Below are 12,773 nucleotides of genomic sequence, written 5' to 3'. Positions count from 1 at the left end.
AAACAATAGCAGAGATGAAACAAGATACTGTGGGTTACCATCCTCCACACAGCTCTGTTCTACTGCACCCTGACCACCTCCTGTCTTGCGCCACCTGGGGTGCCCACCTTGCCACCGGCAGCACGTAGTACTCGAGCATATCGCGCATTACTAGTGCTCTCCCGAGTTCCCAAGGTAGAGACCCACCCTTCCTTCAGACCACACAACTGACAGAACAACACAGAGATGTCCAGATCTGCTCCAGTAAATCAGAATATCTCTATTACTGGTGTCCAGCTTCCATACAGCTCTGCACATATGTGAATCCTTTCTATGGGGAACGACTGAAGATACTGAAAGGACCAAAACAACCTTCAAATGCAGTCACACCCCCAAACAATAGAAATGTTTTTGTATACCTGTAAATTACCTGCACCGGCAGGCAGCTCAAGACTTCTCTTCCGCACCTGTCCCCCCTCACCTGCCCTCACCTTGATGTGTTTGTAGGGAGGAGGTTTCCTGTCATTCTTTTTGTCTTCCTGAAGCTGTCTCAGTTCTTTCTGTGCCTTCAACTCTTCAAATCTTACTGCAGCTTCCTGAAGAGCTAAGTGAGAGAACAGGCTGTGTTATGAGGAACTCCCTCTGCTCACATGGAGCTGTACTGCCAGTGTCCCCCCTGTGCTCACAGTTCCAGAAGCAAACCTCCCTGGCTGCATACTTCAGAGGCAGAGCTTCATCACAGAGGGGTGAAAAGGCCAATGCAGTAGGGCAGTCGCAGGAGTTACAGTAAGGGACCTGCCCGTGGGTGATGAAGTATCCAAATCGTCAGCTAGCTTTGCCTGCGTTTGGGCAGAGGTGTCAGGCAGCTGCATTCCTAACTCTCAAGTGTATTTTTATATACAGATAATGACTGTATTAGACACAGAGAAGCTGACAAAGCAGCAGCTCACTCTGATTTAGAGTGGCTATGTCAGAGCTGGAGAAGCATTCAAGACCCGCACATCCCTGTCCTTCTCTGGGAGTGAGACCAACGAACATTCTGAGTGTGCTGGATGACAGATAAGCAGCAGCTCATTCTACAAATTGAATTTCGCTTTAGCTCTAAGATGTTTTTCTCTGTTACAAGAATGCCACTTTTCCAAACGGGAATGAAGAGAAAAGGAACATGTACTTCCCTGGACAAGGACAAGTTACCTTTCTTGTATATGCCATCCACGCCCTTCCCCATCTTGTCTTTGCTGCTGACATCGCCTTCCATGTAAGGGAACACACGGGCCTGGTGGGTCCACAAGTAATCCTTGGAGCCGAAGAACAGCACAGGGAACTCACCGATGTCATGCTTCATTTTCTGGATGTTGACAGGAATTGTCCTAGGATGGCAAATCTCAGCTGGCCACCACCTGAAACACAGGGAAGGGCAGATGAAACCTCTGGCTTCCTCACTTCCAACTGCCTCAGAAGCATGCAACTGCATGGAGACATGGGGGTTTTCCCATGTCCCCCCATGTTTTGTGGGGGGGGGCTACCAGCAAGGCTGATGGGAAGACAAGAGGCTACTGGAGAAGGAAAGCACACACTTTACCAGTTGCTACATGCGTGCAAAAAAGTCAGAGGCTGCTGCACTGTACCCTGCAGAGAGGAGCAGCTTCTCACCTCAGTCACCATGAGCACTGCATAAAGAAGTGTTGAGGACGAGTCTGTTCTACCTTTACCTACCTGTAGCGCCCAACTTTCACCCAGACTACTTCCTTGTAGTGTGGCTTTTTGCCTGCCTTGCAATCATTACAATACCAGCTTCCCTCTGGCATCTCAATGTTTAGACACTCACGGTGAAACGCAGCTGGGCACGACTCACAGCATAAAAGGCTGCCCCCTGCAAAGAAAAGGAGTTGGAATTTATCAGTTACTGTGCAGAAGCGCTAGACGCCACATGTCCAGATAGAAACAGCTGAGAAAAGGGCATGATACTCTTCTGCAAACTCTTTTCAACAGCTTCTGCTCTACTCGTGCTACAAAAAGAATCCTTTTAAGAACCCAGAAAAAGTTCTAGTCTGAAGTTGGACTTAAATGGAGATGGATAGGTGCTGTTCTTTGTTGTTCTCACGGGCACACTGTGGATGAGTAAAAGCTTCTGCCTGCTCTAATGACTTGTCAGGGCCTTGCTTGGCGACAGGGGACACAGCACAGATTGTCTCACCTTCCGAGCAGACAAAGCACCAGCTGACGTTGACGTGCTCGTGGTTGCGGCAACCCCTCCGTGCAGTGAAGTGATTGGGGCAGATGATGCTGTTGGAGGCGAGGACCACAGACCCGGCAGCAAGGCAGAAGTCGTTGGAGTGGTACGCAACTGGGCATCGCACACAGCGCATCAAGCGACCTAGCACCAGAACATGTCAGAAACACAGTGAACCTCTAAAGGAGGCTGATATTTTGTTTCCTCCCAAAACTAGTGTCCGTTGATACCTAAGCTCAAAACAAGCAACCATAGCTGATCTTTGGAAATGGAAATTGACCTTAAATTTTTATAGACCATTCGTGACATACTCACTAGATTCCTCTGAAATTACATAATATAACAAAATACATAAAAAACTTCAAATATATATATATTTATATATAACATATACACAATTGCATTACTTAGAAGTGAAAAACCTCCTGCACGCTGTGCAGAACAGTTCAAGAGTTCACAGACTGGCACTGCTTCCTATCATACACAAATAATTAGTAAATCAGCTCAGACAGTAATTACAGAGGGAGTGTTCCAAGTGCTTAGCTGCACATAATGAAACCAATCCATATAGCTTCTGAAAACATCAGCACTTGCTTCTCCACTTTTACTCTGAAATTCCAGAAAAGATAATTCAGAATTGTCTACAGGCCTAATTTACCCAAGGTTTCTGAGAGCTTGTTTTCAGTTCTTCACAGGAGACTATTAACCGGAAGAAGTCAGAGGAAAGGGGTAAATCTGACCACCGAGAAACAGCAGCCAGAAGAACACAACACAAACATTCAGTGGGGAAGTGGTCAGCTGTGGGTTTTAGGCCTTAGCGTTGCATTCTAGACCAAATACTGGTATGTGGAGAAGAAAGACAACTTTAACACAGACCCTGAGGATAAAAGTAGAGCTGGTCTTATTGTCACTTGTCTTAAGATACCAAGGATTTAAAGAAAGGCAGCTTTAGAAGCAAATATAGAAGGCAATCACATAAAGTTTTAAGTTTAATCATGTAAGATAAAGGTCAAGGTATTGCTGCTAACAGCTCAAAAAAGTGTTTGCCTGAGCAGCTTAGCCCAAGGGTGTCACCATTGCAAGATGAGAGTTCACATTATAAATAAAAGGAGAACTGGAACAGTTCATAGTTTTTACTACACTGCTCTCTATGTCATTGCCTTGATAGCCAGCGCTGCTAAGCAGACATCATCTGCAGAACTGGCACCGTGACAAGTACGTAGGAGAAACATGAGAGTGTCCATATAGCTCCACAGAGCTACTCAAAACCCAGAGAGGCATGTGGCATCGCTGGACGTGCAGGCATCCAAGCCTCTGGACAGACCGAGAACGTTTTAGTTGCCATGTCTGACCACGAGGAATGCTGGTGAGCAGCAGTCTCACAGACCAACACCACCCTTCCACTCCCGAGAGAAGGTGCTCTTCAGCAAATGCTACAGCAAGCACCGTGACAAGGACAGAAAATCAACATCATAAACATGGCAAGGACAGAAAATCAACATCATAAACATGGCAAGGACAGAAAATCAACATAAACAACTAGTGGACCAGGTAACTGCACAGTGGACACGAAAGGAAGAAAGGGGTTCTGACTGCATCCCCTGGACCACCCTAGAAGATCTCCCTACCTTTAGACGCAGAGATGTTTGCTGGGTTAGCAGCATGACAAGTCATACATATATGCAAGGAGCATCGGAAGCCCTTGTTCTGCATGACCGTGGGTGGGTACTTTTGTATGCACGCCTCATGGTAATATTTCCCACAGAGGGGCAGCAAGCAGCGTTTTACATCTTCCCCGCAGCTCTTGCACACAAAGCAGGTATGGACCCCTAGAGAAAGAGCAAAAGATGTAATACCAGTCATATAGAATGGCTAAATGAAGTCCTGACACTTTCACCAGGCTGTATATTAGCACAGCACAAGTGCCCAACCTGCTGTACCTATCCCAAAGCACAGGTCTCTGCAGCAGGCTGTTTTTGCCTGTGGCTGCAATGTATGTCTGGATTCAAAAAAGAGATCATCGTACTTATGATTTCAGGCCAGGAAGAAAATAAGAAAAACAAAAATCAACTACCCTACTTAGACATTTCCCCCTTTCCAGCCTGTTCCAGACTTTTCCTCTGTATCAGCCCTCTCTCCCTAGCCCCAGATAAAAACTTCCCTCTTTCCCAGATCCTGGACATTCACTTCTTCCTACCTCATGTGCCTGAATCAACAGTAAGACCAGTTAATTAGAAATTCATTATCAAACATAACATCAGAGGACTGAGAGGCAGCCAGCAGCCCTACTGCAGGCACATCACTCCAGCAAAGGAAGCACCAGGGAAGCACACAGCAAGCACCCTGTCCCGCTCACAAAAGTTGCAGTACCTGTGGAACACTCATTACAGATGAATTTGCCCTTCGGCATCTCGGAGAGCCCAAGGCACTGCAGGTGGAAAGCACCACAGCACTGCGCCTCACACAACAACAATTCCCCTGGCTTCTCACAGATCTGCAGGGAGAGAAGCACAAGGTCAGCTCTCAGCAACCTCCTTCCCCAGCTCACCCCGGACAGTGACGATATGCCTGTTGGCCAGGATGGCCAGCAGAGACCCCTGCAGAAAAGCACCAAGTTTTCCTTGCATCAGTAAACTCTGGCAGTTTGCGCATCACCACTACCATTTGCCATCCAGTCCCTGCTACCATGCATCGGCTAAAATGAATCCTATGCTGATCACGTTTCCCTAACACCTGCGGACTTTATAGCAGGAGAGTCAATCACAGAAGAAAGGCTCAATTCGGAGGACAAAAAGCTGGTTAATTACACAATAAACACCTTGAGGCTACCTGCACTTAGTTGGGGCACTAATGTGTGCCAGAACTTACATGGAAAAAACTTCTTAGTAATAAAGTTTCAAAGAGATCTCTTCAAGGATAGTACCTGACACACATTCTCCTTGAGAGCCGCTCCTCCTCCACGCTCCCCCTGTATCTTTTTGGACGAAGGCACTCCATGGTCATTCTCTGACCCCTCTTCATTACCCTCTTTGGGGCTTGCAGCAGTCCCATGAACTGATGTCTCCCCCTTTAAAAAGAAATCCAGAATCAGAGCTGTCAGTAGTGCCTGTCCTGACTTCAAAACTACAAATTCAGCCATTGAGCACATAACAAGTTTCGCAGTTGGTCTGTGTTACCCAGAGAACATCCCCCATAGAATTCCACCAAAAAACTTAGAAGAAAGAGTTCTTAGTTCACTAGGCCATTAAAAAATACATTCAACACAATTATTTTCCTGTGTATAACCTTTCTCTAAGGAAACACACAGCTGAGTAAGAAAGGTATTGCCTTGCATAGAAACAAATCAAGTACGCTGGAATAGTCCAAAGCATCCTGCATGATAATGTCTGCTAGCATTGGAAACGCAAATGAAAAGCATCACAGGATCTTTATTGCAGTTGTCACCCAGCAAATGAGCCAGACCTTTCCCCACAGTCATTACAGCTTATCCTAACCGATGTAAAATACAGACACACAGCTACTCAAGGCCTGCATTAGTGTGAAGTAGCTGGCCAAAGCAAGCAGTGCAGCCAGGCACTTACACTGCCATCCTGCCTGGGGTAGTGAGTCTTTCATAAGCATCTGTCCCGTATGAGTATCACAGCACTGATCACAACATCTTATGGTGACAGTACTGTCTACTGATGAAAGAGCATCCTGCAGAGCAAGGAGTTTCCAATGATAAAGGCCCCACTGCACTCTCATGAGTCATGTCAGGGATCCTACCAAAAGCTTCCCAAGTTAGAAGGACACCTTCCCATTTGTCCATAGGACCTGCACAGACACTGTTAGCGGTAAGGGGAGCAGCAGGTATCCTAGAGATGCTTGTTTCCACAAGATACTGTTTGTCCTAGAGCTGCACGTGGCAGCACTGCCTTCACTTTTGCCAGGACAGGCAGTCAAGAGCTAGGAAATGCCATCTCATCAGCTTCCAGCCTCTTGGGTACAGTCTAGGCAATGCTTCAGTGGCAGCCCCAGCTGCCACTCCAGAGTGGGTACACCTTAAGGGCCATTAAAGCTGCACCAAAGTGACGCCTTAAGGAACCAGCTAACTGCTTTGAGCAAGAACATTTTAAAGGACTCCTTTTTCAATATCCCAGCTCACTGCAGTTAGCTGACCGATCTCAGTGCGTAGATGCCAGTTCCTCCTTGGGTCACCAAGCCATAGTCAGTGTATGCTGACACACAAACTGTACACCTGAAAGACCTTGTGAGGAATTCAAACCACTAGCAGGAGAGGAGCCATCACTCTCATCCTGTCATGTCTGCTTGTTGCCAGGTGTCCAGCTAACGATCACGAGAGGGAGTTCTCCACCACTTTCTGTATAGCAGAATACCAGTCAGAGTAGTGGCGCTCCTAAAGCTTGTAAGCTGAACTGAATGCCCCCTGAACGCATTATTAGTCTGGGCAAAATAAGGACATAAAGATCTCCCAAAGTTTAAAGTTGGAAGAACCTGAAGCTGGTATTCCGGTCAGAGGAAGCCTCCTTTGCCTGGTGTTTATTTTCTTTCATTTCCTGACAGTAGCAGTATGCTTTAATCTGGGGGCATTTTAAAGCCATGTGAGTTCTGTGGAGCAACGATGCACAGGTGCATTGACAGCATATTAAAGCACACAATACAAAGATGAAGGGTAAAAATTTCCTTTATTGAGCACAAAAAAAAGCAAAGTCCCAGCTACAAACTACTGCCAGTCCAACATATCACACAGCATACATCCTTACAAAATATCATCACAATCTTGCTGCAAGGCTGGCAGTGACACAGCCTGCAGGAATACTGACAAGGAGCACGTAAGCTGCTGCCACCCTACCACACAGCCCTGGCAGAAGGAAGGGAAAGGTCTCTACAGCATTGGTAAAAAGACCATCTAAGAACACAGCTGCCACCTTTGCCTCTATATGCAACAGCATCTTCTCAAGCTAAGTACTATGATACTTCTGTTTCTGCAGCTGTATTTCTGCTAGGAATTACGTAGTGTGCTGCAAGGCAGTCCTCTGGCTCAAACACTTGCTTTGGCTCCTGGAATGCTCCAGGACTAGGTACAGCTCAGGTCCTCCTATCCTACATAGGCTCCCTCTTCTGCTCAGCTCAGCAGTGACCTCAGGGTTGCACGGGTCACTGTAACAAAGAACAAGAGCAGGGTTAATCAGCTACTGGTATGGGCGAACGACATCAGCTATAGCTTCTGCTTATGCTGGGGCCCCAGTGTGATAGACACAAAGCAAGCAGCGCCCCTCTCATGGTCACTGAGGTCCCTGTAGGGAGGGGCAGGGTGCTGGTAAACAAGCACTACCCGTCCTGTAGTCAGTGGCACCAGCTTCCTGCTGTAGTTAAGGCTTCAAGATAATGTTTTGGAAGGGTAGAGGACAGGACATACTCAGATTTGCTACAGAGGTATGAGCAGTTTAGAACTGGTTCATCTTCCTATCCTTCTGGCCTCTTTCTACCATGACATCTTTGTTTTGCACCTTAGTGGCTACATTTCACATGTTAATGGAAGAGGTGACTAAAATGCATCTAGGAGTCATATAAAATTAACCAGCAACTCCCTCATCAGATCTGAAAGCAATGCTACCTTAACAACTGGGCCCACAGTGCCCTGTGTAGCACAGCATGCTCTAGCCCTGCCCTTTCAACCTAAACCCATCCTATTGGGTTCCGCAAACAGCTAGACAATCTGCACATCTCATACACCAGCATCTTAGCCTTACTTTAACCAATGCTCCCAGAACTGCATAGGAGGGGAATGTCAGAGCTAGGCAGGACGGACAAGGCCAGACACTTGTGCTTTGTGAAGAGGGAGAAGGAGATCACCATTCAAGGCCATCACTCAAAAGAATCTATCACATTGTTCCCCCCTCCTTCCCCTACCCAGCATAAGCACTGCAAAACTACGTACCTCCTACAGAGGGCAGGTCTCTCATCTTGGCTCTTCTTCCAGAGCTATCTGCTGCTGTATCTGGCAAATCCTCAAAAGCCTGGCCTGTTCTTTGGCACAGCCTGACCTTGGCTCACAACCTTGACAACCATTTCAACAGCATTTTCCATCCTATTCTCTCAGTCTCTTGCTGCCCTGATGTTGTGAACTTGTACTCCGGGCTCCACAGACAGGCAAGGACAGAGAAAGCTGCTTAGCTCAGCCCAGGTAGACAAGCTTTCCTCTGCCCCCTTCTCCTCTCAAAGCAGCTGGATCCAAGGTTTCACTGTGCTGTATCATCAAACCATCTATTTCTTCTAGCACCATTCTGCAGAAAGTGAAGTTCCTTGTCTGGTGCGTGGAAAGTCCCTTAGGGACCAGTGTGGTCCAAATTCCACATGAAAGCATGACTGCATCTCCACAGCACCCCAATACTCACCAGTACCCATACACTCACCTAAGCCAAGGGGTGAATACTCTCACCACAGTGGCTCACGAGATACAATCACACAGAAACAGATGCTGGCAAAAGGTGTCAAGCATTGCGGGTTGGGTTTTTTTTTGGCATGGTTTACCATACCTAACTTCAGGTACTCAACACAGATGTCTAAGGCTGGAGGCAGTTAAGACTCCCTGGGCTTCCTCTGCAGCCAATGGTGACTGCAGAATTCAGAGCCATGGCCCAGCTACTTTGCTGCTCTGAATTGCCCTCTCTTTTCTTCCCTATAAAAGATTCACAGAGAATTTGCTGGCTCAGAGCTGAGCCAGTCTCTTAGCGAGTGCCTAACAGCAGACAGTGTTAACTACCCCCCAGCATTGGCAAAGACATTTGTACAGGCTTCTTTGAAACATGATTCCAGATGAGCACACTTCAGAAAGAGCACTAACACCAGTACAGGAAGACTTGCACGGCCCAGGGGTATTACCCCACTTCATCACTCCCATCAGAAATGCCCTTTTCAAAAAGCAATAAGCAGCAGAGTGGCTGGCACGGCTCAGACAAGTGTTGTGAGGTTTGTGCTCTCCTGGAAGCTGTGTAACAACAACAAATATAACAATATATGTCTGTAATTGGCTCCTGAAATACATACTGACTATCCTGACAGAACAGCCTGCTGCTGAACCTGGGCCACTGGAAGTGAGAGGCGATGGTGAGAGGCCCAGAGGTGTCCTCCCTCTCCCAGGAAAAGTCTTGCTTCCCCTACACTTGGTGATACCTGGCTCATTCCTAAAAGGCAAAATGTGCTTGTCAGAGATATTCATATGCCAGCTTTGCTGGGATGTAGTAGAAGGGAGTTGCCCCAATTATTTCTGCTGGATGGCAGAATGCAGAGGCTCCTGTGAGCACTCACAGACAGTCCCCCTCATCCCCTCCAATTTGGTTCTGAACTCACCCTGGCATGCAGGGGCAAGTAGAAGGAGGAGTTGAAGTCCACAGTGTAGTGCTTGTGCTTCATACGGATGCATAAAAGGGCAAGATTCCCGCCACCACCAGAGAAGACCTTTTACAGTAGTTAGACCTTCTGAGGTGCAAAGCAAGACGCCAGGCAAAACCTGGTTCCATCAGATCAGAACAGCCTCTCTCCTGGAGAATTAGCTAAGTAGCAGCTTAAAAACTGAGCCCAAGCTAAGCAGTCATTACAAAATAGCTACTAAATCACAGTGGTATCTTCAGCTTCAACCCCAGCTCATGCAACTAGATCAGCGGGACAAACTCCCACCTGACACACCAGCCAGCTAAAGATGACCTGGCCTAGGCTCTGCAAAGTGCCCTGGGAAGTAGCAGGCAGGTTACAGGGATGACAGCGTGTAGGAAGACACAACGGTACCTCAGAGTGTGGAGTCTCCCCCAGCCCCTCCTCATTTCTTTCTTTCTTGGAATGCATTGCAGCAGAGGAATGGCGCTGTCTCTTCCGCTTCCGCTGCTTCTCCAAGAGCTTTTCAGAAGCTAGGATGCAACAGAAAGACCACTCAAGGAAAATGCAGATATAATTCCCTTGCTACAGGTGACACTAGCAAGTTCTACACCCTGAGAGCTTCAGGCTGGGTCCTACTGTCTTTGAGGGCACAAGGGCTGGGGCAACACCAGCCTCCAGGCAGTTTGCCCTCTGTCCTGCAACCATCAGAGGACCACCAGTTCATACAGATTGAAGCTTCTTTTGCTGGGCTGCTGAACATCATCACTGACTTTCCTGAGACGGTCCCCCATCAGAAAAGAAGAAATGCTACCAACACAAGGCTTACATTGCTAAACAAATGCTGATAACTACCCTCCTCCCACCACACTGTAACAAAAACTTCCTCATGTCGATACTAATGTGATACAAAGGCAGACGAGGAGGGAGCACAATGCAACTGCACAACTGTCCATGGGATAGGGCAGCCATCCCTGAGCCTGGTCACAGCATGTCATCAAGCAAAAGACAGTGTATTGGTACAGGACCTGTGCTGACAAGTTTCCTCCAAGCACCCAGACTATGAATGACAAGTGAGCATCTTCTCATGGAAATATGAATCCATCTCCACTTTCCAGGGAGAAATCAAAGACATAACAGTACCTTGGGTAAATGATCTTGGTACCTCTTTCTTCTGCCACTGCCTCAGCTGAGGCAAGCACCCTGTGAGAGCCCAGCACACATAAGCCCTCACACACACACAAAGCCAGAGGCACTGATCCAAATGTCACCAACAGCCTACCCCCACAGCCCTGCCTTCACTTACCTTCTCCCAGGTCTGAGAAGTGGGCTGGTGAGTAGAGCTCAGAGCCGTTACTCTCCAAAGGGCCGGTGCCCTACAAACACACAGAGTCAAGTCACCAGATGCAACTCAGAGATGCATGCTCCTCAGCCACTCAGAGCCTTTACGAATGACTGCAACATGTAACTTAACAGTTCAGGTCATGAATTCACCAGTGATTAGAGATTTTACAAGAAAACATTTGCTTTGGGCGTGTGATAGATCTCACATGGAAAAGTCAGTCTCTGGGCAGGGAGGAATGCTGAGTCTGCTGTGTCTTGTGCTCACCAGCATCATCCGCTGTTTCCTGAGCTCTCCCAAAAAGGCTGCAAACACCCTGTAAGCTGCTGGGAATAAAGACTCTCTTCTGGCTTTACACTTTCATGGAGCTTAAGACTGAAATACACTGGCCTCTGCATTACTGCAACCACGATAACTGTATTAAGACTGTCCCACACAGAGAGAAAAAGGAAAGGAGGAAAGCTGTTATTAATCAACCTTAGAAATAGTGGCAACAAGTCTCGTGCAGGTACACCACCTGAAGTAATTATTTTCAAGTTGGTTTTTCCAAATCATGTCACTGAATATCAAGTATTTAGCAGAGAAGAGCAGCATTTTCTTTAAAAATCTGCATCAACTGTGTACTATATGTGACACAACTCAAGCCTCCATCCTTCTACAAGCTCTGCACTTATGTACCATTCACCAGCTCACTTGGGAAGGTAACAAACGAAACACTGCTCAGAGGAAACCTCACCTAAAAGGACAAAGCATCAGGTTCCAGCTCAAGCTACACTGTAACCAGTGACAGAAAGCCTCTATGCAGAACATTTCTCCTCACACCTTCCCAGTCAGCATCCAGATGACTCCTTTTTCCATATAAATCAATGAAGAGAGGAATTTTACAGCCAAAACTACTCCTAGTGTGCAGGGGCGGGGAACACATCTGTATTCAGCAGATTTCTTCACCACAACACAGCAACCAGTACCTTTGGGAAGGGTGGACCTTTGCTTCTGGGCCACAGCCAACAAAAAAACCACAGCCCATTGCACCGTGTCTCATTCAGCAGGGTCTGCTGTCTAGGCTCGTTTTCTATCTGGCTTTCAAAAGAGCTGGAATGAGAGTACCTTCTTTTGGGGAGTCCACTCCTCTTTCTTTGGCATAAAGGCAGTGTCCAAATCATTGGATTCCAGGAGCTTTTTAGTGGGCTTCCTTTGACGCTTGCTTTCGAAGTTTCCTGCAATGAAACTCTTCACATCAGATAAACAGGTGTTTTCTTCTCTTCAATCAGACTAAGACCATTAAGCAAATATCAGCCAACAGTTCAAAACAATCTGCTTCACCCTATCTTTGGGATCAAAAGCAACTTTGGCACAGATGCCAGTTACCTGTTTCTCTACAGCTTCCACAAAAACGGACCACGGTCTGCCATGACCTTCAGGCATCCCTCAGTATGTAACACAAAAACCCACCCACAGAAGAGACAACATGAAGTCAATGCCAGCAGATAACACATCCTGGCAGTGCAATTCAGATCATAATTTCCCAATCACTTTGAGCTGGCATACGCCAGTCCTACTACTGACAAATACAGCCCTGCTTCCACTCCCACACCAGTCTCACCAGCATTCATGCAGCATACCGTAAATAGGTTAAAGCACACGCATGCTCCTGGTTAAACTACCTGGGAAAAGACATCCCGAACAAACTAGCTGTAATCTGCATTGTTTCCTACTCAAGCATTTTGCTGGCACTCAGGAGGTAACAAGTTGCTAGACCTGGGCTCATCCACACTAATTTTGGCAACAGTATAAACTTAAAACCACCAGGAAACGATCATGCTATGAGTGCAAGGCGCTCCACAG

The 12,773-nt window shown here is 47.1% G+C and overlaps 1 protein-coding gene across 5 annotated transcripts in view; it reads right to left on the bottom strand.

Annotated features, from left to right (window-relative positions):
* The window catches only part of NSD1 (nuclear receptor binding SET domain protein 1), a 60,618-nt gene that overhangs the window by 17,945 nt on the left and 29,900 nt on the right, over positions 1 to 12,773 (bottom strand). For all 5 annotated transcript variants that reach the window (XM_086621493.1, XM_086621491.1, XM_086621490.1 and 2 more), the window contains 10 exons: positions 12,036 to 12,145; positions 10,893 to 10,962; positions 10,001 to 10,119; positions 5,136 to 5,279; positions 4,583 to 4,706; positions 3,841 to 4,041; positions 2,177 to 2,356; positions 1,696 to 1,852; positions 1,174 to 1,379; positions 471 to 583 (listed from right to left, as the gene is read on the bottom strand). In XM_086621493.1, coding sequence (XP_086477619.1) covers positions 471 to 583; positions 1,174 to 1,379; positions 1,696 to 1,852; positions 2,177 to 2,356; positions 3,841 to 4,041; positions 4,583 to 4,706; positions 5,136 to 5,279; positions 10,001 to 10,119; positions 10,893 to 10,962; positions 12,036 to 12,145 — 1,424 coding nt within the window. The remainder of the gene's footprint in view (positions 1 to 470; positions 584 to 1,173; positions 1,380 to 1,695; positions 1,853 to 2,176; positions 2,357 to 3,840; positions 4,042 to 4,582; positions 4,707 to 5,135; positions 5,280 to 10,000; positions 10,120 to 10,892; positions 10,963 to 12,035; positions 12,146 to 12,773) is intronic.

This window comes from Tauraco erythrolophus, chromosome 16 (assembly GCF_009769465.1).
Source record: "Tauraco erythrolophus isolate bTauEry1 chromosome 16, bTauEry1.pri, whole genome shotgun sequence".
Taxonomy (NCBI): domain Eukaryota; kingdom Metazoa; phylum Chordata; class Aves; order Musophagiformes; family Musophagidae; genus Tauraco; species Tauraco erythrolophus.
The sequence above is the reverse complement of the archived record's forward strand: the minus strand, read 5'-3'. Positions and strand labels throughout refer to the sequence as shown.